At 44.2% G+C, this 26359-nt stretch overlaps 1 protein-coding gene across 6 annotated transcripts in view; it reads left to right on the plus strand.

Annotated features, from left to right (window-relative positions):
- upf2 (UPF2 regulator of nonsense mediated mRNA decay) overlaps positions 1-26359 on the plus strand; it is a 148647-nt gene that overhangs the window by 46122 nt on the left and 76166 nt on the right. For 5 of the 6 annotated variants that reach the window (XM_072471009.1, XM_072471011.1, XM_072471010.1 and 2 more), the window contains 6 exons: positions 5956-6064; positions 6335-6448; positions 10862-10978; positions 14278-14463; positions 18598-18801; positions 23242-23517. In XM_072471009.1, coding sequence (XP_072327110.1) covers positions 5956-6064; positions 6335-6448; positions 10862-10978; positions 14278-14463; positions 18598-18801; positions 23242-23517 — 1006 coding nt within the window. The remainder of the gene's footprint in view (positions 1-5955; positions 6065-6334; positions 6449-10861; positions 10979-14277; positions 14464-18597; positions 18802-23241; positions 23518-26359) is intronic. The other variant, XM_072471012.1, reaches the window with a different exon arrangement.

Genomic DNA, 26359 nt, shown 5'->3' on the forward strand with positions numbered 1-26359 from the left:
TGAACCTGTGCTTGTTGCAGATGGAGGTCATGGTAGACATTTCGGTCAGGTCGAGATGTTACCTTGGCTGGTTCCATGTCCGGAGCGTGGCTATTACCGCAGTGCTTGTTGAGTGCTTGGCTGGCGGGGATGGGAGCGCTTTTGTGTTGTGGCAAGGGCTCGGAGGGACGTCCCAAAGCAGGAGCTCTCCTCCATCCTTACCCATTCAGCTTCCGGCTCCATTACCCATCCCTCACTCTTTCTGCTGTGGATCTCAACAGAAAGAGGAACCTGGACAGTACGTTCATCTTGATCGTCTGCACCCTCCCCGCCAGGGAGAGTGGGAGTGGGTCCCCTTCTTTACTCCCTCCACCAGACTGACCAGGTTCCATTTGTGGATCTGTGTCCAGTCGATGGCAATTTGGATCCCCAGATAGCGAAGACTTACATTCTTTATGGTAACTGAATAGTGGTACTTATTACTGTTGGTGGCTCCTCATGCATTACTGATAGATGCAAAATTCTTCTCCCAGCAACTTGGAAATGTGAAACGGTGTGAGTGACTGCAACCCCATTTTAAGAGATGCATTCCTGCCTTGGAGAGATGTCTGGCTGACACCAGAAATTATGCCCCAGAAATGGGCGAGTTTCCTTTCGGGCTATTCCGTTTATTGCAATTGTAATGAGGTCCTGGCGTTAAAACAGTTTTTGGCAAATAAAAGGTGATTTTAGAACTAAACCAAGACTTACCTGCTGTAAACTGGCCACGGACCTCTCTATAATCATCTGAATTAAGCTTCAGCTTGTTCTAAAAGAAGTTGTTAGAAAATAAATTATATGGTATTGTATTTGTAATTTGCCATCAGCCTTGAAATGTTCTAAAATCAGTTAATTGATTGCAATCTGTTGCATTTTGCAGTAAGAGGGCACAAGAGGCCATCTTTCGCAGTGTAACTGTCTACACACTACCGTCTGCTATCTTTCAGCAGAATTTATATATAAAATCATAGAATGAAACCTTTCATTACTGTCACCATTCAGCCCATCGTCAGTTCTTCATATATAATCCATCTTTCTAGCATTCTGTCTATAGTTCAACATCTAGTTTTCTAAAATTATACAGAAAATGAACTGTGTATTCTATTTATAATAAAGTCTTAGGGTTCATCAAACTTTTGATGTTATACCTTCATTCAGGGTTTCCCAAACATTTTGTGCCTTTGAACCCCGAGTGACCTCCCAAGAGCATCTGGGAACCCCGAGCACGCTCATAATCTCAATGCTCCTTTTTATGCCGCGTAATAGTTGCGAACACAGAAATCGGATGTGAATTAGTGTAAATGCTTAGTGAGACTACAGGCGAGTACTGTATGTAGTGTGCAACTTTGGGCTGCATAATATAGGAATCCTCTTGAGGAAATCATCAGATCAGACCACATTTAGTCCAATGCACTTGGTATGACGAGCTACCAAATATGAAGGGGGTTGGTGGGTCTGTGGTGGGGGTGTGTGCAGGGGTGCATACTTAGGTGGGAGGCAGTCAGGGGTCTAGTGGAGTTGTGGGGTCTTGGGGGTATTGGTGAGGGTGGCCAATATAGTATGCAGAGTTAGAACTAGTTTTGATCCTTCTAACTTTTCCTAGATAACTGTTCTGCTAAAAAAGTCGGACCATCCAAAATCTCAGAGTTTTGGAGGTTTGCAGGTTCAGTGAGATTTCCCAGTGGAAGTTGAAACTTCCCAAGCAGGACTTGCATGAGGTTCCCTGGCACACCGTCTGGGGAACAGAAGATTTGGGCCATAGTCTTTACTTATATTGGGCTTGTAAGAGTTTATTGATTCTTCTACAATTTCTAAATGGAATAAATGTTATATGTTCAATACCGAGAGTTGGGGATGTGGATAGATCAGGTTTGTTGGTTTTGAAAGTTGACCAGGTGAGGGTTATCATAGTGTTCTTTCCAGGTTAGAATCACTCGATTAACTACTTCAAATGTGTGAAACCCTTGTTTAATTTCTGTAATTAAATTGTTAATGGGCTGTATTTTCTTGAGTATGCTGTACCGTTTAGCCATTTCTCGAGTTAATATTTTCAGGGGAGGGAACAAGACTTGGGATACAGTACAGGATGAGATCGTTTATTTATAAACTTGAAAAGTCTGTACTGTTTTGGCAGGCATCTGGAATTGAAATGTCTTTAAAATGCCTTGGCCATCTGACTAACTTTGTAACTTTATAAATTTGGAATTGTCTGGTTGTGAGAGTTGTTCAAAAGACCTTTTTAACAGAAAGTTAATTTGTGGTGCCAAGGCGGCTGTAAAAAATGCCAAACTTGTGTTCATGGCTGCCAAACTCAGATCTTTAGCAGCAATAATGCTTTATGAGCATTCAGGAAAAATAGTTTAAAAATGGCAAAGCTGATCTATGGAGCTGAATTGTGTTTAACAGAACTCAAAGCAATGCATTTGTACAATCATCACTTATACTGTCGTCTTTTGTCCAGAAACACTGCCTACATTGGGGAAAAGGTGCCCAACATTTATCATAACCACAGGAATTCAGTTACAAAGGACTGATTACTTTGGGCACCTCGAGAAGCTGTTTGGAGTCTCTTTATTTTGTCTGTGTCCCGTTCTTTCTTCTCGCTCCCCCCCCCCTCCAGTCTTTGGCCCGAATATATTTGAATCATCCCACTATTAAATGTTAATTTATAAAAGGCATTCAAAAATTCTGTGGCAGTGATTCAGGAACGTTCAAATTGACCACAGCAGATTCTGGACAGCATTCACAATCACATAGTTAGGGCTTGTCAAGGGAAGCAAAAATGCATGAATTTTAATCCCAAACAATTTTCTTTAGATTGTTGTAAAAGGTTATTTTGTAGTTGAAATTTACTTTTTGTGTTTTTTAAACATTTAGCAATGTCTTTTGAATCAATATTGCTTACAGGTTAGTACTGCTGCCTCACAGCGCCAGGGACCCGAGTTCAATTCCAGCCATGTGTCACTGTCAATGGGGAGTTTGCATGCTCTCCCCGTGTCTGCGTGGGTTTCCTCCGGGTGCTCCGATTTCCTCCCACAGTCCAAAGATGTGCAAGTTAGGTGGATCGGCCATGCTAAATTGCTCCTTAGTGTCCAAAAGGTTAGTTGGGGCTGTTGGGTTACACGGATAGGGTGGGGGTTTGGTCCTAGATAGGGTACGTTGGCCTAGGTACGGTGCTCATTCAGAGTGCCGGTGCAGATCTGATGGGCCAAATGGTCTTCTCCACTGTAGTGATTCTATGGTTCTTCTATGATTTTAAGTATCATGCTCTCCAAAAGCTTGGCAATATTCTTAAACAATACTAGCATACAATGGGGATGAGTGGCTCTGACTAATCCAAAATTTCTCTGGACTCCAGTTGCTGTTCTGTCTTTGTGGGGTTGAGGGGAGGAAGGATGCAGCCGGACAGTCAATAGCTCCAGCATAGCAGGGCATTACAGTAAAACCGCCGCAACTGAAGACCAAGCTGACACCACGCGTTTCAGGCCAATTTTGCTCCGAATGGTGTATTTTTGTGGAGGCACAATTACCAAAAAAAATAATAATTTCATTGTAAAGAGCCTATGAGCTATTTCTGCAGATTTTGAATCTGCTGCTGTTATTTGGAGAGCCGATGTAGGCACAATGGGCTGCATGGTGGCCTGCGCCATAACAATTCTGCGATTATTATTTTTGTTTTAAAAAATGCATATCTGTCTGGCTTTTGGGGGGAAAAAATCACACTGTCAAAAATTCCAGTGACCAGAGAATTGTGGAGATGCCGGCGTTGGACTGGGGTGAGCACAGTAAGAAGTCTTACAACACCAGGTTAAAGTCCAACAGGTTTGTTTTGATGTCACTAGCTTTCGGAGCGCTGCTCCTTCTTCAGGTGAATGAAGAGGCATGTCCCAGAAACACATATATAGACAAATTCAAAGATGCCAAACAATGCTTGGAATGTGAGCATTAGCAGGTGATTAAATCTTTACAGATCCAGAGATGGGGTAACCCCAAGTTAAAGAGGTGTGAATTGTGTCAAGCCAGGACAGTTGGTAGGATTTCGCAGGCCAGATGGTGGGGGATGAATGTAATGCGACATGAATCCCAGGTCCCGGTTCAGGCTGCACTCATGTGTGCGGAACTTGGCTATAAGTTTCTGCTCGGCGATTCTGCGTTGTCGCGCATCCTGAAGGCCGCCTTGGAGAACGCTTACCCGGAGATCAGAGGCTGAATGCCCTTGACTGCTGAAGTGTTCCCCGACTGGAAGGGAACATTCCTGCCTGGTGATTGTTGCGCGATGTCCGTTCATTCGTTGTCGCAGCGTCTGCATGGTCTTGCCAATGTACCACGCTTCGTGACATCCTTTCCTGCAGCGTATGAGGTAGACAACGTTGGCCGAGTCGCACGAGTATGTACCGCGTACCTTGTGGGGTGGTGTTCTCACGTGTAATAGTGGTATCCATGTCGATGATCTTGCAGAGATTGCCATGGCAGGGTTGTGTGGTGTCGTGGTCACTGTTCTGAAGACTGGGTAGTTTGCTGCAAACAATGGTTTGTTTGAGGTTGCGCGGTTGTTTGAAGGCAAGTAGTGGGGGTGTGGGGATGACCTTGGCAAGACGTTCATCGTCATCAATGATGTGTTGAAGGCTGTGAAGAAGATGACGTAGTTTCTCCGCTCCGGGGAAGTACTGGACGACGAAGGGTATTCTGTTGGTTGTGTCCCATGTTTGTCTTCTGAGGAGGTCGGTGCGGTTTTTCGCTGTGGCGCGTTGGAACTGTCGATCGATGAGTCGAGTGCCATATCCCGTTCGTACGAGGGCATCTTTCAACGTCTGTAGATGTCTGTTACGCTCCTCCTCGTCTGAGCAGATCCTGTGTATACGGAGCGCTTGTCCATAGGGGATGGCTTCTTTAATGTGTTTAGGGTGGAAGCTGGAGAAATGGAGCATCGTGAGGTTATCCGTGGGTTTGCGGTAAAGCGAAGTGCTGAGGTGACCGTCCTTGATGGAGACGAGTGTGTCCAAGAATGCAACTGATTTTGGAGAGTAGCCCATGGCGAGTCTGATGGTTGGATGGAACTTATTAATGTCATCGTTTAGTCGTTTCAGTGATTCAGTGAGAATTGTAGTTGATGCAGTGACTGATGACACAAAGTTTAACATAGACACTCCTGCTATTGTCAGTACAACTGTAGAACTCCCATTGACATTTGAAAGCTCCATATCTGTAGATGTTTCATTCATCAATAGTGAAAATAAGTTATGAAGCGGACCTGTAAATATATTTTTCAAATGATCTGTGTATTTTGCTCACTATGTTACTGTGAATAACCTGATAACATATACATGCCGCGTACTACATTCCTGGATGGGTCACTGGCAATTATTTGCAAGACAAATATAAAAGCTAGAAGAGGAAAACTGAGTCAATTTGAACTAAGGGTAGTAAATGCTTTGCAAATTGGATCGAGGTATGTTGTACCTGATGCGGATTTACTTAATGTTGACTTGGGGGGCGGGGGAGAAGAAGTATTTTATTCCCCATTGTTGACATCCTTCACCTTTTGAATACATCTCAAAAAGGATTTTTATTTCTCCTAAAGTTACAAGCCAGAGTTAACTGTTTTGAGATGGAGTTTGAACTGATATTTTAGGCAAGTAAATTTTTTACTGCCCTATTTGTTAAATCAGTAACAATATGTTGTTGCCAAGCACAGTTAATTAAACATGTTTACAGTCTATGCATTCTTGGAATGATCAAGCCAATCTGGTTTCACTCGAGGTGTAATAGTGCTGTAAAACAAAATTATTGTGTTTGGCTGATGTTGTATATTTAATATAATGACTAAAGAGTAAGAATTGTATTTTTTGAAGAAATTTGTACTCAATATTAGTACAGAATAGCCTGTACCTGGTACTTTGTGAGTTGATCATTTATTTAAAACCTTTCCACCTTTAGGTTGGACCTACTTCCATTTTATGCCCGCCTGGTTGGCACTTTACATCCATGCATGACTGATGTGGCAGAGGACCTCTGTGCTATGTTAAAAGGAGACTTCCGATTCCATGTACGTTCTTTTTGAGAGCCACAGCTGTGATTTCTTTTTTAAAATTGGTGCAAGACACCATTTGTGTCCAGAGAAATGCATAAATTTTCCTGTTAAAACCTGAAGCGCATTTGTGGTAATAGGATACAGTATATCATGAACTGAAGCATAACATACTGAACCTTTTTGTTTGTGTAAATGCAGCATTGCATGTGCCAGAAGACATCTTTATACATAAGAGCGCAAGTTACGTGAGTGATAAGTATCCATATGTTTCATTGTACACTTCAGGTCAGGAAGAAGGACCAGATCAACATTGAAACTAAAAACAAAACTGTTCGGTTCATTGGGGAACTAACAAAGTTTAAAATGTTCTTGAAGAACGATTCACTTCATTGTCTGAAGGTCAGTCTGCACTTGTTTTATCCATATATATTTAACCTTAAGACTTGGGACCTATACGTGTTCTTCAAGTGAACTGAAATCTTGTAGTTTCTGAGCATATCCACTTGTTTATTTAATGATGTTAAGGTGATTTTGTCCTTGGATTGACACAAGTAGGAAGGGCAGAATTTGTGGCACTGCGTAGGATCAAAGTGTGTAAGCTGTAGAGAAATATAGAGGGGAATGATCAAGAAGTTTGCATGCAACATAAAAATTGGCCATGTGATAGATAGCGAGGAGGATTTCTGTAGACTGTGTTACAAACCCAGCTGATGTTACCATTGGGCAGTCGGGTCCCATTCGATCCCAGCTCAATAGACCATAACTTTTATTTCTTTTTTGTTTTGAGACATGGATGAACACAGGGCTGTTGATCAACTTTTAACAAAAGAATAAAACCTAAACAAGAAAAGATTAACTATAATGTACTACTCCTCACCTTAACTATAATACGCTACTCCTTCATCCAAACTTTAACGATGTACACAAATTTGTTAGGCTAATACAAGTTACAAAATATATTAATGTTCTCAGTAAATAGACAGTCCATGTAAACCAAGGGGCCAACAGTGGCCAGAAACACCATACTCTGAAACCAAGTGACAGGCCACCTAAAACAACTTCTGTGGATTTCTCATCAAATTCCCCCAGATGTTCGTCACACTGTGAGGCAACTGGTCTCACTGGAACTCTGACTTCCACTCGCGTGTTCCCAAACCCCACTCTCGAAAAAGAAAATTACGCCTTGAAATCTTCTCCCAAATAACGCTTTCTCTCAGATGCTTTCACCAATCATCCCCTTCCAGGATTTCAATCTCGCCTTTCAGTATTCATGTCCATTCACGTTTCCACACAATCTGTCTGGTACCCAGCCATGCCAACGGAACACTACTGCTTCACAGGCTGTATTAAGATGTCACCAAACTTTTGATTGACCTCAGGTGTCTGGCTTTTCATCTAGCAAACTTTAATCTGGTGTTTGCAGCTATCTCTAACTCGCAGCACTTTCTCTGCTTTTTACTTTAACTTCACTGAATGGGACCTTGTTCAACTTCTTGTTCTTTGTTCCTTTAACTTTTCCTGAGACATGTTTTTGTCTCAACTCCCTGGTTTTCTGGGTCTTTCTTTTGGGAAATCTGTTCTCTGCAGTTGCCTTGTCTTGTGTCCAGTTTCTCTGACACCAGCTCAGAACTAACTTAGAAGTATTTTCTGTCCCAGGGTGGCTCCTGATTGCTAAGCAGCAGCCTAGTTTTTCTTCAAACCCTGTTTGCTTTCACATCGTAAACCCTCATTGCCATGCATGCATCTAAACCAAACTGATCCATACATCGATTCCATAGAATCCCTGCAGTGCAGAAAGAGGCCATTCGGCCCATCACTTCTGCACCGACTCTAGAAAAGCACCCTACCTCGATACACTCCCACACTCTATCCACATAACCCCAACTAACCTGCACTTCCCTGGACACTAAAGGGGCAATTTTAGTATGGCTAATCCACTAACCTGCACATCTTTGGACTGTGGGAGGAAACCGGCGCACCTGGAGTAAACCTACACAGACATGGACATTTAGACTTCAAGCACTGTTGCTTCTCAGCTCCAGGGTCCCAGGTTCGATTCCCGGCTTAGGTCACTGTTTGTGTGGAGTCTGCACGTTCTCCCTGTGTCTGCGTGGGTTTCCTCCGGGTGCTTTCGTTTCCTCCCACAAGTCCCAAAAGACGTGCTTGTTAGGAGAACTGAACATTCTGAATTCTCCCTCTGTGTACCTCAACAGTCGCCGGAATGTGGTGACTAGGCGTCTTCCACAGTAACTTCATTTCAGTGTTAATGTAAGCCTGCTTGTGACAGTAAAGATGATTTTAAAAAAAGATTCTTATTTTATTAGAACAAAAATCTAACTATAATTGCATAACTATAGCATAATCCCTACCTCCTTGAATTCATTTGGATATAAAAGAGAGCATTTCATTAGCCATCTTTGACTATTTTCTGTACTTGCTCATGACCCTGGACCCACCCAAGTTCTTTTTACCACCACTGTTTCCAACTTTCCACCATTTAGAACATACTGTGTCCTAACCTTTTAGGTCCAAATGAATGGCTTCCTTTCTGCCTAAGGTGTAATCCACTTGTCACAGTTCTGAGCAGTCATTTAATCTTTTAATTTCATGTTTCCAGCTGCATTGTTAGTAATACCACCTATCCTTACGGCTATGGGCTGGAATTCTCCGTTTGGGAGACTCTGTTCCCACCGGGACGGAATAGCGTGCGAATTGCACTTCCATTGGGGGCGCTATTTGGTAAGCGAGTCTGGACATGCAAATTGGCCAGCGCGCTGCCGGTGTGAATTGAAGCAATTCCCGGCCCAACGAACGTTCTAAACGCTGGGGCTAGAAATAGCGCCAAAGAGCCTGGCAGCTGAAGCTGTTTTTAAGCAATCCATTTAAAATAAACAAAATTTAGAGTACCCAATTATTTGTTTCCAATTAAGGGGCAATTTAGCATGGATAATCCACCTACCTGTACTTTCTTGCTTGTGGGGGTGAGACCCACACAGACACGGGGAGAATGAGCAAACTCCACGCCGACAATGACCCGGGGCTGGGATCGAACCCGAGTCCTCGGTGCCGTGAGGCAGCAGTGCTAACCGCTGCGCCACCGTGCTGCCCTTAAGAGCTCCACTTACCACACACTCATTGCAACCACGAAGATAGTTTGCAGAAGACCTGACCCCTGAGTTCGGGAGTCGAAGTTAAACCCACCGCTCCATGCCAGTGAGGAGCGGAGGTATACTCTCTTCCCCAGGGTGGGCCTCAGATTTGAACCCGCCCAGCTGAACAGCACTTGGGGGGGATGGTGGCAGAGGCAGCCAGTGCTGCCAGCCTCACCAGGAGGAGACAACTGCTTTTCCTGAGGGGTGGAGGGCAGTGGTGAGGGCCCTGCTCTGAGAGGGACAGGGTGTCAGGGAGGGTTCCAAAGGCCATTGTGCAGATGTCCTTTGGTTGGGGTGAGCTCTGCTAATCCCCTGCTTCCGCTGCAGTGGGGCAACACTTCTGAGGAATGCCAATACCTGGTGGGCCACTGAGTGAGCTTGGCCATGCCGGTCCCCTTGATGAAACATCTGGGATGTGTGGGTGGCCAGAGAGGATGCCTGGGTGGGCAACCAGATGATGCAGAGGCTCTCTGAGCATTCAAAGGACAGAGGGAGCACCCAGCAGTCTGGAAGCCAGGAGCCTGTAGGTAGCACCAGAGGGGTGTGTTTAAAACACACACACTGCAACAATGGCCACTCCAATCCCGAGGGGGATACTCCGAGTCCACAGACTTGGCACCGGGTTGCTCCCCACTACCACCCCCGGCCTGTGCATCCACCCCCAGCAAACCCAACACTTTTTGAGGCTGTTTCAGAGTTCCGTTAGCCTCCTGCTTCCCCTCCGCAGCCATGACGCCCTGGCTCCGCTTGGAAATAAGTGCACTAATTTGTGCCCGCAAGACCTCCGCCTAAGAGGGGCGGAACATCGAGGGGGAGGGGGTGGCGCATGAAGTGCCCATGCCGTTAATGACATTAAAATCCATGCAAATAAAGGTTTTGCATGGGTCCCTCGGTGAGGGATGCAAATCTCAATATCGCTGCCAGTGAGATACGGAGCATAGCGTTGGAATCGGTGCCGAGAACAAAATGGATTTTTTCCCGTTTTGCGCGACTTTTGGCCCGATCACAATTCGCTTCCGGGGTCATAAAGCGGAGAATCCAGCCCCGATGGTTTTCTATCTCATTGTCTGAGCCATTAACAAATCAGGTGCAAAGTTGAGGTCCCAACACAGACCTTTATGGTCACCACTAATCATAGCCTGTCAGGTAGAGTACCTGTCCATGATCTCTCCTCTCTTTCTCCTGCTGCTCAATCTATTATCTAACCAGGTGCATAATTTGCAGTTCTGTGAGCTTCTACTTTAGCAGAAAGTGTTGTACGAGGGACTTGATCAAATATCTTCCAGATGTCCATTTAAACAGCATGCATAGACATTACCCTGTCTGCTATTAAATTATCTCTTCAAGACATTCAGTAAAGCTCGTGCGACACAACTCACTCATTGCAAAACCCATGCCACCTACCCCGATCAGCTGAAAACCTCCATAGTGTTCATTCAATCTAAACGCTGGTGATTTCCTGACAACGGATATTAGGTTAACTGGTTTGTCGTTCCCTGCTTTTTTTTCTCCCCCACCTCTCTATCCTCAACCTTTCTTATGCAATTGGTTTATAGTGATCATTTCATAAATGCAATAGTTTTACACCTAAAAAATAGAAGACAAAGATTCATACTTGATGGGTAATGATACCTCTTTTTTTATTCTCTCCTGTGAGCAGATGCTCTTGGCTGACTTCTCTCACCACCATATCGAAATGGCTTGCACACTCCTGGAGACAACTGGCCGCTTTCTTTTCCGATCACCTGAATCCCACTTGAGGACGAGTGTTCTTTTGGTAAGATTTGTACACTGAGAATGCACAAATCAGGAAAGTCATTGTTTAATATGTTTTTGCTTACGATCTCACTTTTTATGGAAGGCACCTCTGTCCTTTGAGGTCTGGCTTTGAACTGTTTTGAGTGCATGGTTGGGCAGTTTGCAGCTCTGGTGTCCAAAAGTGCAAGTTAGGTGGATCGGCCATGCCAAAATTGCCCCTTAATGACTAAAGATGCGCAGATTAGGTGGGATTACGGGGCTAGGGCGAGGCAATAGCCTAGATAGAGTGCTCTTTCAGAGGGTCGGTGCAGACTCGATGAGCCGAATGGCCTCCTCCTGCATTGTAGCGATTCTATTCCAAAATGGAATTTTGTCCTTCATTGCTACAGGGATGGAGTTTAAAAGTGGGAGGTTACGTTGCAGCTGTATAGGGTGCTGGTGAGGCCACACCTGGAGTACTATGTACAGTTTTGGTCTCCTTACTTGAGAAAGGATGTACTGGCACTGGAGGGGGAGCAGAGGAGATATTCAGTAGGTTGATTCTGGAGTTGAGAGGAATGCTTATGACGAGATACTACGGAGACTGCGACTATACTCTTAAAAAAAATCTAAATGTTTTTTATTGGGTTTTTGAACAAAGTATATTTACCGTTATGTACACAAAATAGAATATAGATATAGATACACATACAAGAGAAGGGAACACGCACAAAAAACAAAACAAACAACAACAAAAAAAGTTGGAATAAAATAACTGGTAGGGTATTATGCGCTGGCCCAACAACAGCAACTCTGTAATTGGCAGTATTGTTTTTAGCACATACGTAGGCATCTGTTTGTGTGGGGTGGGGGGGCGGGTACATATACGTTTGGGTGCCGGAGAAACAATTACAGAACAATTACAGAGGGCAATACGCGAATGAAATGAAATGAAAATTGCTTATTGTCACAAGTAGGCTTCAAATGAAGTTACTGTGAAAAGCCCCTAGTTGCCACATTCCGGAGCCTGTTCGGGGAGGCTGGTACGGGAATTGAACCGTGCTGCTGGCCTGCCTTGGTATGCTTTAAAAGCCAGCAATTCAGCCCAGTGTGCTAAACCAGCCCCTATGGATCTGGTGTTGGTGTTGTCGCTTGCTTCTCCCGGACAGTTTTCGCTGCTGTTGCCGTCTCGTGATCACCTCCGCTTCAGCCGTTCATCCCGTCTTTCGCACGGATTTTTCTTGTTCTCTGCTCCTGTAGAGATTCTGAGAGTTCGGAGAGCCAGTCTGCAGCTTTGGGTGGTGCTGCTGACCGCCAGCCGAACAGGATTCTACGGCGGACGATCAGGGAGGCAAAGGCAAGGGCGTCCGCCCTCCTCCCCAGGAATAGATCTGGCTGGGACTGCGACTATACTCATTGGAATTTAGAAGAATGAGAGGGGATCTTACAGAAACATATAAAATTATGAAGGGAATAGATGGGACAGAAGCAGGGAGGTTGTTTCCACTGGGAGGTGAAACTAGAACTAGGGGGCATAGCCTTAAAATAAGAGGAAGCAGATTTAGGACTGAGTTGAGGAGGAACCTCTTCCCCCAAAGGCTCGTGAATCAGTGGAATTCCCTACCCAGTGAAGCAGTTGAGGCTACCTCATTAAATGTTATAAGGCAAAGATAGATAGATGTTTGAACAGTAAAGGAATAAAGGGTTACGGTGAGCGGGCGGGTAAGTGGAGCTGAGTCCACAAAAAGATCAGCCATGATCTGATTGAATGGTGGAGCAGGCTCGAGGGGCCAGATGGCCGACTCCTTCTCCTAGTTCTTATGTTCTTCGAAGTGTCTCATTTCTAACATTCAAGAAAGTGAATTTTCAATTTCTTGCACCAATCTTCTTCATGATGACTGACTCCATATTGTAGATTTGTTCTCCCTCGGAATTGGGTTCAGCATGAACAATTTCTCAAATTTAGTTGGCAATCATAAGACCGTTGCTTCATTAATCTAAATGGATTTCTTCTCAAAATCCAAAGATGCAAGAATAGCCCCAGCTCTAATCACAACCCTATGCTTTTGCTTAAATACTCTTCTAATGTTGCAAGTAACCAAGTCTTCAAGTAACTCTTCATTCTTTATTATTATAATGTGACGATGGATAAGGTTATTCACTATGGTCATTAGAATAGAAAAGTAGAATTTTTCTAAGGTTGTGAAACTTGTAATTGCAGAGAGACATGGGTATGCAGTTTTGTTCACAGTTCTGGTCACCTCATTATAGGAAAGGCATAATTGCTCTGGAGAGAGTGCAGAGGAGATTTACAAGAGTGTTGCCAGGGCTTGGAAATTGCAGCTATGAGGAGAGATTGGAAAGACGTGGGTGGTTTTCCTTAGAACAGAAGAGGTTAAGGGTTGACCTAATCGAGGTGTACAGAATGAAGACTGGTTAGACGGGAAAGACATGTTTCCCTAGATGAGGTGTCAATTGCCAGGGGGCAGAGATTTAAGGTGATTGGTAGAAGGGACATGAGGGAAAACTTTTTCACCCAGAGTGTGGTGGATGTCTGGAATTCACTGCCTAAATTGGTGGTTGACACTGAAACACTCAACTGGTTTAAAATATACCTGGATCTGCATCTGAAGTGCTTCAACCTGCAAGGCTATGGATGAGGTGCTGGAAAATAGGATTAGAATGACTGGCTGGTTTCTTTTTCCTGTTTTCTGGCCAGCACAGACATGGTGGGCTGAATGGCCTCTTTCTGCACTGTAACCTTTCTATGGTTCTATGTTTTATGGTCTCCATATTTAAGGAAGGATATACTTGCATTGGAGACATACAGCAAAGGTTCACAAGATTGAGATGAGAGAGTTGTCCTATGGTGAGAGGCTGAGTATATTGGGCCTATATTCTCTGGAGTTTAGAAGCACAAGAGGTGATCTCATTCAATACAAGATTCTCAAGGATCCTGACACAGTAGACACTGCGAGGTTGTTTCTGCTAGCTGGGGAATCCAGAACGCGGTGCACAGTTGCAGGATATGGGGTCAATCATTTAAGACTAAGATGAGGAGAATTTCCTTCATTATAAATATTTGTGAATCCTTGGAATTCTCTACCCAGAGCTTTGTTGATGTTTCATCGTTGACTATATTTAGAACTGCACAAACAAATATTTGGTGTCTCTGAATCAAGAGATATGGAGAACTGAAGGCCAAGATCAGCCATGTTTATATTGAAGGGTGGAGCAGGCTTGGTGTGCCATACGGTCGTCTCCTCCTATTTCCTGTGTTCTTGTTTGATTTTCTGTTTGTGCCAATTTTGCTAACCAATTTCAATGCCCTCGCTTTAGGAGCAAATGATGCGTAAGAAGCAAGCAATGCACTTAGATGCTCGTTATGTTACAATGGTGGAAAATGCATACTATTACTGTAATCCACCACCTGTCGAGAAAACAGTGAGGAAGAAACGCCCCCCGCTTCAGGAATATATCCGCAAACTTCTCTACAAGGACTTGTCCAAGGTCACTACTGAAAAGGTAACTACTAGTTAATTAAATGAATCATTCACTCCATTAAACGTAAACCTGCTATGGCACAAGAATGCAAAAACTGCATACCGAACACAAAGAAAGATAGTTATGCTTATTGAAGGCCAATTCTTTCAACCCCAGGGCGTCGCTGCAGGAGTTCTTCGGGCAAGTGCCGTCGGCCCAGTTATCTTCAGCTGTTTCATTTTTCCTCCATCATGAGGTCAGAAGTGGGAATGTTCGTTGATGATTCCATCATGTTCAGTTATATTTGTAATTCATCAAGTAATGAAGTAGTCTGTGCCACATGGAAAAAAGCCTGTACTCTTAACCATGTTCAACAAGAGAGACTCTGAGTACCTCTCCTTGACATTCAGTGGCACTACCATCATCAAATCCTCCATCATCAACATCCTAGGGTTTGACATTGACCAGAAACTCAACTGCGCTTGCCACATTACTGCTGTAGCTACAGGGGCGAGGCTGAGAATTCAATGCGAGTGATTCCCCCAAAGCTTGTCCACTACCCACAAGGAATAATTTAAGAGTATGATGAAATATCTCCACTTGCCTGGATGAGTGCAGCTCTAGCAGCACTCAAGAAGCACAACGCCATCCGGGACAAAGCAACCTGCGTGGTCAGTACCCTATCCACCATCTTGAACATTCACTTGCTCCACTATTGGTGCACCATGTCTGCAATGTGTACCAACTACAAGTTGCACTGCAGCAACTTGCCAAAGCCCCTTTGACAGCACATCCCAACCCTGCAAACTCTGATCTCGAAGAGCCATGCCAGAAGGCACAAGGAAACAGCACCACCTTTACATTGCCCTCGAAATCGCACCATCCTGACTTGGGCACATACCACCATTCTTTCTTTGTTGCTGGGTCTAAATTCCAGAATTCCCGACTGAACAACACTGGAAATATCTCTACTGCACCTCCTGCTGTGTTTCAAGAAAGGTGACTCATCGCCAATTTTTCAAGGCTAATTAGGGAGAGGCAATAAATACTGACCTTGCTTGGATGCTGAGAATAAACCAAAATACCTCTGAACTTGGCTAAGTAAACAGTGGTCACTCTGTTAATGGAATCTGATCTGCTGGTGAATCTGCTCATTTGAATCATAGGATCCGTAGAATCCCTACCGTGCAGAAGGAGGCTATTCAGTCTATTGAGTCTGCACCAATCCTCCGAAAGCGCACTCTACCTAGGTCCACTCAATCGCCCACTGTGCCCTATTCCCGTAACCTAACCTGCACATCCCTGGACACTAAGTGCCAATTTTAGCGTGGCCAATCCACCTAACCTGCACATCTTTGGACTGAGAGAGGAAATCTGAGCACGCGGTGGAAACCCACGCAGACACGGGAGAATGTGCAAACTCCGCACAGTGGATTGCCCTGGCATTGATCACGCAGGCAGTCACCCAAGGGTGGAATCGGTGCCGGGTGCTGTGAGGCAGCAGTGCTTACCGTCGTGCTGCCCTCAACACCATGCTTTATCCTTTTTCTTTTGTACAACTGAACAATGACACCTTATTTAAGCTAGTGCACTGTCTATAGACACACAGGCTAACTCTCCAAAATGCCTGTTATGACAACCACAAGTAATATAAAGTTAAAATCTACTAAGAGTGTTTTTTCTTCGTTAAGTTTTTTTCCCCTCCAGCCTCCTGCATACTTTTCTTATTTGAAAGGAATGATGTGCATACATTTCCCATTTGCTCATTCTTCATTTTAAGCAGACAGTGAATGTCAGTAAACTATCTACAAAAGGCTGAGCCTGATTGTGATCCCAAATAAAGTTTATATGTTCACCTCAATCTCTTACTTCTCTCTGATCGATCTAACTTGCTTGTTCCAGGCTGAGAGAGTACTTGTTTGCTAGTTTGTCAAGCTCGGCAAGTTTTTTTGTTTAGATTGAACTTCCTTGCATGCACTATGGTTTTTAAATAGGATGGTTTAGTTAATGTTAAGGATTGGGACCTTCACATCCCTGAACTTGGTGCTGCTGAAACCACTTTTACTGCTGCCCTGCCCGAACAGAGATGGCCTATCTCCATACATGTTGGGCACTGAACCTTGCTTACCTGTATGACAAATTCTAGGCTAGCCAATGCATTACCAACTGAGCCCATTGGAGGGCATTGAATAAGCGTGTTCATCAAAGGGTTAACGTTTGCAAACTGATGGCAGAGATATTTCAAATATTTCTCAACATAGTGATGGCTCCAGACGTTATGCTTTATTAAATAGAGTGGCATAGGCGAGAGGCCATTAATTTCATGCTGGCTGCTTCTAAACTGCAGCTGATCTTCACCGTTTTCTCAACAAAAACCTTAGCAACTAAACCTTGATTACCCTGAAGCTGTAATACAGATTCAAAACAGTCTCTCTCTTTATATATAAAAAAAGACAGTAATTTAATGCTGGGTGTTTCAGATCTGGAGCCTCACCAAAAATAATTGATTATTTGCAGTTCAGTTACATTATAGCCATTAACCTTTATGACCTTAAAGAAGAGCAGTGAAATATTCTTACTGTCAGAAATGTACACTGCTTAATAATACACCTCTTATGTGACTTAATGTGAGCCAGGGCAACCCACTGGATATATATGGGATCTCGTGTGCATCACTTACACTCCGGACATCTTTGTGAAAGATGCAAAACATTTTTAAAATGAAAACATTATATTTTAATTTGCAAAATAAGCAAAATTTGGTGTGAGAAAAACGTTTTCACACAACGAGTGGTTGGGGTCGGGAATGCACGGCCTGGAAGTGTGGTGGAGGCCGGTTCAATTGAGGCATTCAAGAAGGCATTCGACAATTATTTGAATAGAAACGATGTGCAGGGGTATGGGGAAAAGGCAGGGGAACGGCACAAAGTCATGATGCTCGTTTGGAGAGCCGGTGCAGACACGGATTGGCCGAATGGCCTCCTCCGAAGATTCTGTGAATTGTAATTGTTCGCAGTGCCGAGAAATTAAAGTGAGATGTAATTGAAGTATTCAACCGAGTGAAAGGGGTGGTGAAAGCAGAATTATGTGAAATGAAATGAAATGAAAATCGCTTATTGTCACGAGTAGGCTTCAATGAAGTTACTGTGAAAAGCCCCTAGTCGCCACATTCCGGCGCCTGTTCGGGGAGGCTGGTACAGGAATTGAACCGTGCTGCTGGCCTGCCTCGGTCTGCTTTAAAAGCCAGCAATTTAGCCCAGTGAGCTAAACCAGCCCCAGTATTAGCTTTTAGTAAAAAAAAATTGGCTCATTACTTGAAATTGAAACATTTGCACCACTCTGGGGAAAGGCAGGAGAGTGTGACTAATATGTAGTTTTTTTCAGAGAGCTGGCACAGACACAATGGGCTGAATGATCTCCTATGTTTCTATAGTCAGTCACTTAATAAGGTATCCTTCTGACCTGCAGCTTGAAATTTAGAAACTTTTTGCATTGTATAACATTCCCTGGGCAATCAGCAATTAAGCTATAAATCTACACCTCTATTTTGATACCAAAATGTGCCTATTTGTTCCCTGCATGTTAGGCACTAATATTCTTTCTGTGACAATCTGTTGTCAAACTTGAAAAAATACCTGGCTGAGGGGTAAGCATATTGATGCCATGTATCATTGAACAGTGGTATGTAGTTTTGCCTACTTATGTCCACATGGTGCATTCCTTTTCAGTCTCTGTTACAGCAGAGAATGCAGTGGTGGTCCAAAACAATCTGCTTTTCCTGGTGACGGAGGGAACAAACCATGAAAGTTGAGCCAATTCCTTTCTTAAATAGCTCCCTGGTACCACCTAGTTGTTGTCTTGAATTGAACATATTGCAAACAGGCTAGTGTCATTCCAATTAGTGACGGGCAATCTAATGGTATAATTAAATATATTCTAAGTAATGGAAAATAATGGCGAAAAATACAAGTCCAGGCCCAATATGATACGTTCACTGGTTCCATTTGGTCTATCAATATTACAAGACAAGTCAAAAGCAATTTAAAATTTACAAATAAACAGTGACTTTTCTTTGTATGTCAATTGTCATCATTGAAACTGAAGTGTTGAATCGAAGCAAACTGTGCATTGTACATTTTTTTAAAAAAAACACCTAACCAATCCTCCATGTTGTAGGTGTTGAGACAGATGAGAAAATTGGCGTGGCATGATCCAGAGGTGAAGGAATATGTTATTAACTGCATGATCAACATCTGGAATGTCAAATACAACAGTATTCACTGTGTTGCTAATCTATTGGCGGGATTAGTGCCATACCAAGAAGATGTGGGGATACATGTTGTAGATGGAGTACTGGAAGACATCCGTCTGGGAATGGAGGTGATGAGATTTTACCTAAATATTAAACAATGTAAGAAAGATTTGAAACACACCCCCTCTCCAAAATTGATGTTCATAGAAACTGCTGCTATCTGCATTTCCTAAGAAGTGTGAGGTTTATCACAATTATCACAATCGGGAGGATTTAAACTAGTTCAGCAGGGGCTTGGGAACCTGAATTGTAGCTCCAGTATACAGGAGGTTGAGAGTAGTGAGGTCATGAGTAAGGTTTCAAAGTTGCAGGAGTGTACCGGCAGGCAGGAAGGTGGTTTAAAGTGTGTCTTCTTCAATGCCAGGAGCACCCGGAAAAAGGTTGGTGAACTTCGGCATGGGTTGGTACCTGGGACTTCGTTGTTGTGGCAATTTCGGAGACATGGATAGAGCAGGGACAGGAATGGTTGTTGCAGGTGCTGGGGTTTAGATATTTCAGTAAGCTCAGGGAAGGTGGTAAAAGAGGGGGAGGGGTGGCATTGTTAGTCAAGGACAGTATTATGGTGGCAGAAAGGACGTTTGATGAGGACTCGTCCACTGAGGTAGTATGGGCTGAGGTTAGAAACAGGAAAGGAGAGGTCACTCTGTTAGGAGTTTTCTGTAGGCCTCCGAAAAGTTCCAGAGACGTAGAGGAAAGGATTGCAAAGTTGATTCTGGATAGGACCAAAGCAACAGGGTAGTTGTTATGGGGGACTTTAACTTTCCAAATATTGACTGGAAATGCTATAGTTCGAGTACTTTAAATGGGTCTGTTTTTGTCCAATGTGTGCAGGAGGGTTTCCTGACACACGTAGATAGGCCAACGAGAGGCGAGGCCATATTGGATTTGGTACTGGGTAATGAACCAGGACAGGTGTTAGATTTGGAGGTAGGTGAGCACTTTGGTGATAGTCACCACAATTCGATTAAGTTTCCTTTAGTGATGGAAAGGGATAAGTATATACCGCAGGGCAAGAGTTATATCTGGGGGAAAGGCAATTATGATGCGATGAGGCAAGACTTAGGATGCATCGGATGGAGAGGAAAACTGCAGGGGATGGGCACAATGGAAATGTGGAGCTTGTTCAAGGAACAGCTACTGCGTGTCCTTGATAAGTATGTACCTGTCAGGCAGGGAGGAAGTGGTCGAGCAAGGGAACCGTGGTTTACTAAAGCAGTCAAAACACTTGTCAAGAGGAAGAAGGAGGCTTGTGTAAAGATGAGACATGAAGGTTCAGTAAGGGCGTTCGAGAGTTACAAGTTAGCTAGGAAGGACCTAAAGAGAGAGCTAAGAAGAGCCAAGAGGGGACATGAGAAGTCTTTGGCAGGTAGGATCAAGGATAACCCTAAAGCTTTCTATAGATATGTCAGGAAAAACGAATGACTAGGGTAAGAGTAGGGCCAGTCAAGGACAGCAGTGGGAAGTTGTGCTTGGAGTCCGAGGAGATAGGAGAGGTGCTAAATGAATATTTCTCGTCAGTATTCACATAGGAAGAAGACAATGTTGTCGAGGAGAACACAGAGATACAGGCTACTAGACTAGAAGGGCTTGAGGTTCACAAGGAGGAGGTGTTAGCAATTCTGGAAAGTGTGAAAATAGATAGGTCCCCTGGGCCGGATGGGATTTATCGTAGGATTCTCTGGGAAGCTAGGGAGGAGATTGCTGAGCCTTTGGCTTTGATCTTTAAGTCATCTTTGTCCACAGGAATAGTGCCAGAAGACTGGAGGATAGCAAATGTTGTCCCCTTGTTCAAGAAGGGGAGTAGAGACAACCCCGGTAACTCTCAACCAGTGAGCCTTACTTCTGTTGTGGGAAAAATCTTGGAAAGGTTTATAAGAGATAGGATGTATAGTCATCTGGAAAGGAATAATTTGATTAGAGATAGTCAACACAGTTTTGTGAAGGATAGGTCGTGCCTCACAAACCTTATTGAGTTCTTTGAGAAGGTGACCAAACAGGTGGATGAGGGTAAAGCAGTTGATGTGGTGTATATGGATTTTAGAAAAGCGTTTGATAAGGTCCCCCACAGTAGTCTACTACAGAAAATACGGAGGAATGGGATTCAGGGTGATTTAGCAGTTTGGATCAGAAATTGGCTAGCTGGAAGAAGACAAAGGGTGGTGGTTGATGGGAAATGTTCAGAATGGAGTCCAGTTACTAGTGGTGTACCACAAGGATCTGTTTTGAGGCCACTGCTGTTTGTCATTTTTAGAAATGACCTGGAGGAGGGCGTAGAAGGATGGGTGAGTAAATTTGCAGATGGCACTAAAGTCGGTGGAGTTGTGGACAGTGCGGAAGGATGTTACAAGTTACAGAGGGACATAGATAAGCTGCAGCGCTGGGCTGAGAGGTGGCAAATGGAGTTTAATGCAGAAAAGTGAGAGGTGATTCATTTTGGAAGGAATAACAGGAAGAGCGAGTACTGGGCTAATGGTAAGATTCTTGGTAGTGTGGATGAGCAGAGAGATCTCGGTGTCCATGTACATAGATCCCTGAAAGTGGCCACCCAGGTTGAGAGGGTTGTTAAGAAGGCGTATGGTGTGTTAGCTTTTATTGGTAGAGGGATTGAGTTTCGGAGCCATGAGGTCATGTTGCAGCTGTACAAAACTCTGGTGCAGCCGCATTTGGAGTATTGCGTGCAATTCTGGTCGCCGCATTATAGGAAGGATGTGGAAGCATTGGAAAGGGTGCAGAGGAGATTTACCAGAATGTTGCCTGGTATGGAGGGAAGATCTTATGAGGAAAGGCTGAGGGACTTGAGGCTGTTTTTGTTAGAGAGAAGAAGGTTAAGAGGTGACTTAATTGAGGCATACAAGATGATCAGAGGATTGGATAGGGTGGACAGTGAGAGCCTTTTTCCTCGGATGGTGATGTCTAGCACGAGGGGACATAGCTTTAAATTGAGGGGAGATAGATATTGGACAGATGTCAGAGGTAGGTTCTTTACTCAGAGAGGAGTAAGGGCGTGGAATGCCCTGCCTGCAACAGTAGTAGACTCGCCAACACTAAGGGCATTCAAATGGTCATTGAATAGACATATGGACGGTAAGGGAATAGTGTAGATGGGCTTTAGAGTGGTTTCACAGGTCGGCGCAACATCGAGGGCCGAAGGGCCTGTACTGCGCTGTTATGTTCTATTAATTGAATCACTTGTGATGACACAAAAGGATCTTTTTTAAGTGGTGCAAATGGTAACATTCCTTTTTTCGCTTTCTCTAAAATGGGCTGATCAATGCTGTCCTACAGATATCAGTACCCCTCTCGTTCTGAGCAAGCAGTATTTCTTTACGTTGAGTCTATTCAATAAGAGCATGACTGATTTGATGCCGACCTCACCATTTCCTGCCTGTTCCCTATAACACTGCTCCCCTGTACTTCAAAAATCTGACCATCCCGCCCTTGAATATATTCAATGACTCTGCCTCTGCAGCTCTAAGGTACAGAATTCCAAAGATTCCCATTAAGGCTGACATTTCAATTGCTTTCCTAATTACTAGTTGTACCTGCATAACTGTGTATGAATCATGTACAAGGACACCGAAACCCCTCTATATACACAGCATTCTGTCGTTTCTCCATTTAAACAATATTTTGCTTGTGAAGAACCCCATATTTTCCCACATTATATTCCATTTGGCAAATTATTGCCTACTCACTTGACCTATCTACACGCCTTTCCACGCCCTTTGTGTTCTCAGAACTAGGTTTCTCATCGCTCTCTGTATTATCAGCAAACTTGGCTGCAATATATTTGGTCCCTTCATCAAAGTCATTAATACAGATTGTAAATGGCTGAAGCCCCAGCACTGATCCCTGTGGCACCCCACTGGTTACAGCTTGCCAATTTGGGAATTACCCATTTGCCCGAACTCTGTTTTCGGTTAGTTAGCCAAACCTCTGCCACTCTTTCCCCAACTTATCTTATGCAATAACCTTTTATGTGGCACCTCATCACATTGCGCTGTAGAAATACAAATGCACAATCTCTTCTGGTTTTACATTTATTTGCCCTGCTTGTTGTTTCCTCAAAGAACTCTAATAGGAGTTTTCTACTTGCCCAGTGGCGCTGAGCAAAGAGGAGGCCCATTTAGCTCAGGACAGCTTGTTCGTAATGCAGAGCGAGGCAAGCAGCATGGGTTCAATCCCTGCACTGGCAGAGGTTATTCATGAAGGCCCTGTCTTCTCAGCCTTGTGCCTCACCGTGGTGATCCTCGGGTTAAATTGGCACCAGTCAGCTCTCCCCTTCAAAGGGGAAAGGAGACGATGAGCACCTGGGACTATAGTGACTTTACTTTTACTGAGGAAAATGCAGCATCTTCTGGTGCATTAACTGAGATACGGTAACTCAGCATTGAAAGGGGACCAAACCAAAGTTCAAAATGTCTCCTTAATTCTTGCAGTTGCTGTTGCTTCTACCCATGGATTTTACAAATGTATACTTGTTATGATAACCTGTCTTTGCTTTTCAGGTCAATCAACCTAAATTCAACCAGAGGCGTATCAGCAGTGTTAAGTTCCTTGGAGAATTGTACAATTATAGAATGGTGGAGTCTGCGGTCATCTTCCGCATTTTGTATTCCTTTATTACATTTGGTATAAGTGCTGATGGCAGTGCAACACCTCTGGACCCACCAGAGCATTTATTTCGTATTCGACTGGTTTGCACACTGCTGGACACTTGTGGGCAGTACTTTGACAGAGGCTCCAGCAAACGAAAGTTGGATTGTTTCCTTGTATATTTTCAGGTATTTATAAAAAAGATTTGTAAACTGTCCCTGCACAAGCTTTACTAAAATGTATCCGTAGAGTACTTACATCTGGATGTATAAGAATGTTTGAGTTAATATTGCTGTCAGATTCCCAGTGAATTGGGGATCAGTGAATTACATTGATTTGCTGGAGGGATAGTGGCATAAAAACTCAAAGCTTGTTACAAAAATAGCAACTAAATGGTATACAATTTCCTCGGCAGCGAAACCGTGGGAAGTTCAACAATATATTTTGAATGTCTGAGCAATGCTTTTTGAAATGAGGGCAAAAAACCCCAAACATCTGATTGTTCCAAAAACTCCAGCTGTGCAAGATTTTGTGTAGACTGGCACATTTCTTTGAGATTACCTATTAAGTGTCAGGTTGAAATTTGAGCAATCAAAATGGAAGTTAAGTATATATAATATAGGCAGCACGGTGGCGCAGTGGTGAGTATTGCTGCCTCACGGCGCCGAGGTCCCAGGTTCGACCCCTGTTCTAGGTCACTGTCTGTGTGGAGTTTGCACATTCACCCCGTGTTTGCATGGGTTTCGCCCCCACAACCCAAAAGATGTGCAGGGTAGGTAGATTCGCCATGCAAAATTGCTCCTTATTTGGAAAAAAATAATTGGGTACTCTAAATTTATTTTTTTAAGTATATATAATATAAAAGCTTTTTTTGCATTCTTCCATAATGTATTAAGAACGCATTTATAATTTTTTTTACAAGACAAAGGATAACTTCCAGTTCATTTTATTCTCCGAATTCTGATCCCCTATATTTTTTAACTTGTACAGAATATTTCACTTTCTGTTAAGGGTAAGCATTCGGTCAAATAAAATTAAAAGAAAGACTCTACAAACATTCTTAAAACTGCATGTTTTCAAAGACTCAGAACCAAGTTAAGTGGCCAAATCAGATCTGGTTTCTTACTAATGCCTTGTTTGTGTTTATAAAGATAGTGTTGTTAAAAATAAAATAATGGGTTGTCAAGTTAACTGTAATTATATGGGCGAGATCCACCGGCCGCGTTGTGCTCTCCTTGGCTGGTGAATGCCGGGTGAGTCCTCTCGTGGGCTTCCCGACTGTCTTCGTGGCTTGCGGGATTCACCCAAGTCCTGTGAGCTGTCCGAATCTGAAACACGTCCACAAGGTGTTGTAAACCGGCTTAGGCGAACGTACGCGGGATCCACCGGCCTCCCCAGCGAGGCCGCAGCCGGGCGTCATTCAGCACTGGCCCACAAAACGTGAACCACGCGGAACACCACCCGGGGGGTCCCCGGGCTATCGGAGACTCCTGGGTGGTCAGGGTAAGTGGAGAGTGGTTCGCTGGCCCTCCTCCTGGAACGCGGGTACCATGGCACTGCCTGGGCGCCAGGGTGGCAGTACAAGGGGCTTTTCACAGTAACTTCATTGAAGCCGACTTGTGACAATAAGTGATTATTATTACTAATATTATTATTAAGGGTGCCCAAGTGCCAGGGTGGTACAGCCAAGGTCGAGGGGGGCCATGCCTATGAAAAGAGGGTGGAGGGGGGTATGAAGAGTGGGGTGTACAGAGCAGGTGAGTAGGGGCCTCTGGGAGGTTGAAGGGGCGATGGGTGGAGGTCCTGGAAGAGAGATGGTGCTGTAAGGGGGCTTGGGGGGGACCTGAAGAGGGGTATTCCCAGAGACCCCAGAGCAGGGTGTCCTCACTTGTGGGGGTGTGTGGTGTAGTGCCCATATCTGTGGGGGGTGACATTGCCCATGGGTGGGTGGTGTGGAGATCGGGGCACCCTTTCAGAATGGCAGCCCGATATCAGAGTTCAGCTCCCCAGTGCTAAAAAAAAAAATTCTGTGGGCTAAACCAGTGAGAAACCCCCCAGACCCCAAACAATTACTGTGTCATTGATGTGGCGATGCCGGCGTTGGACTGCGGTGGACACAGTAAGAAGTTTTACAACACCAGATTAAAGCCCAACAGATATGTTTTGAATCACTAGCTTTCGGAGCACAGCTCCTTCATCGGGTGAGAAGGAGCTGCACTCTGAAAGTGTCATTGAATAGTGATGGGGAACCTGTCGGCTGTGCTGAAAAAAACACCACAAATGAACTTCATTTTTCGAGCAAATAACGCCCTATGTCTTAACACTAAAGGCATGAATTAGATGTGTCAGAGTTTAAAAAATTTAATTGTAAAGATGTGAGGTTTAAAGTATTTTTTGGAGATGGCAAAGAACTGTGTCTTGTCAATGAAAGGCATTTATGTAATCCCCTGATTATAAGTCAGAAACGCCTGTTTTGCACGCAAAGTATTTAGTAATTGCTATGGTGTAATTAAATAACTCTGCATAACAAAGATTCCACGACTTCCGGTTGCGGCGATGACCAGCTAAGCCGCACGTTTCGGCGGCTCCAGCTCGAACGGACCTTCGGGCTCTTTTAAGAGCCCCAACGGGGAATATTTTCGTGACGAAACCCGGTGAGGGGTGAGACAACAGGGAGTCGTCGTCTCTCTTCCCCCCCCCCCCCCCCCCCCCCCCCAGCGAAAAAGAAAAATATCGGCAGCGGCGGCCAGATCGCGAAGAATCCTCGAGGACAGGGGCAGAAGGAAAAAAGGAGCAAGATGGCGGCGTAGGGAGCCCAGGCGACATGCTGACCGGACCAACGGACCAAGACTAATTCTTAAGACGGTGTGTGGTGCTGCTTAAAAAGGAGGTGCTGGCCCCGATGCTACAAGCAATTGAGGGGCTTAAGGAGACACAAAAGACCCAGGAGATGGAGCTCCGTGTGGTGGAGCAGAAGGTGACGGACAACGAGGAAGAGATCCTGGGCCTGGCGGTCAAAATGCAGACGCA

This window comes from Scyliorhinus torazame, chromosome 13, assembly GCF_047496885.1.
Source record: "Scyliorhinus torazame isolate Kashiwa2021f chromosome 13, sScyTor2.1, whole genome shotgun sequence".
NCBI classification, from domain to species: Eukaryota; Metazoa; Chordata; class Chondrichthyes; order Carcharhiniformes; family Scyliorhinidae; genus Scyliorhinus; species Scyliorhinus torazame.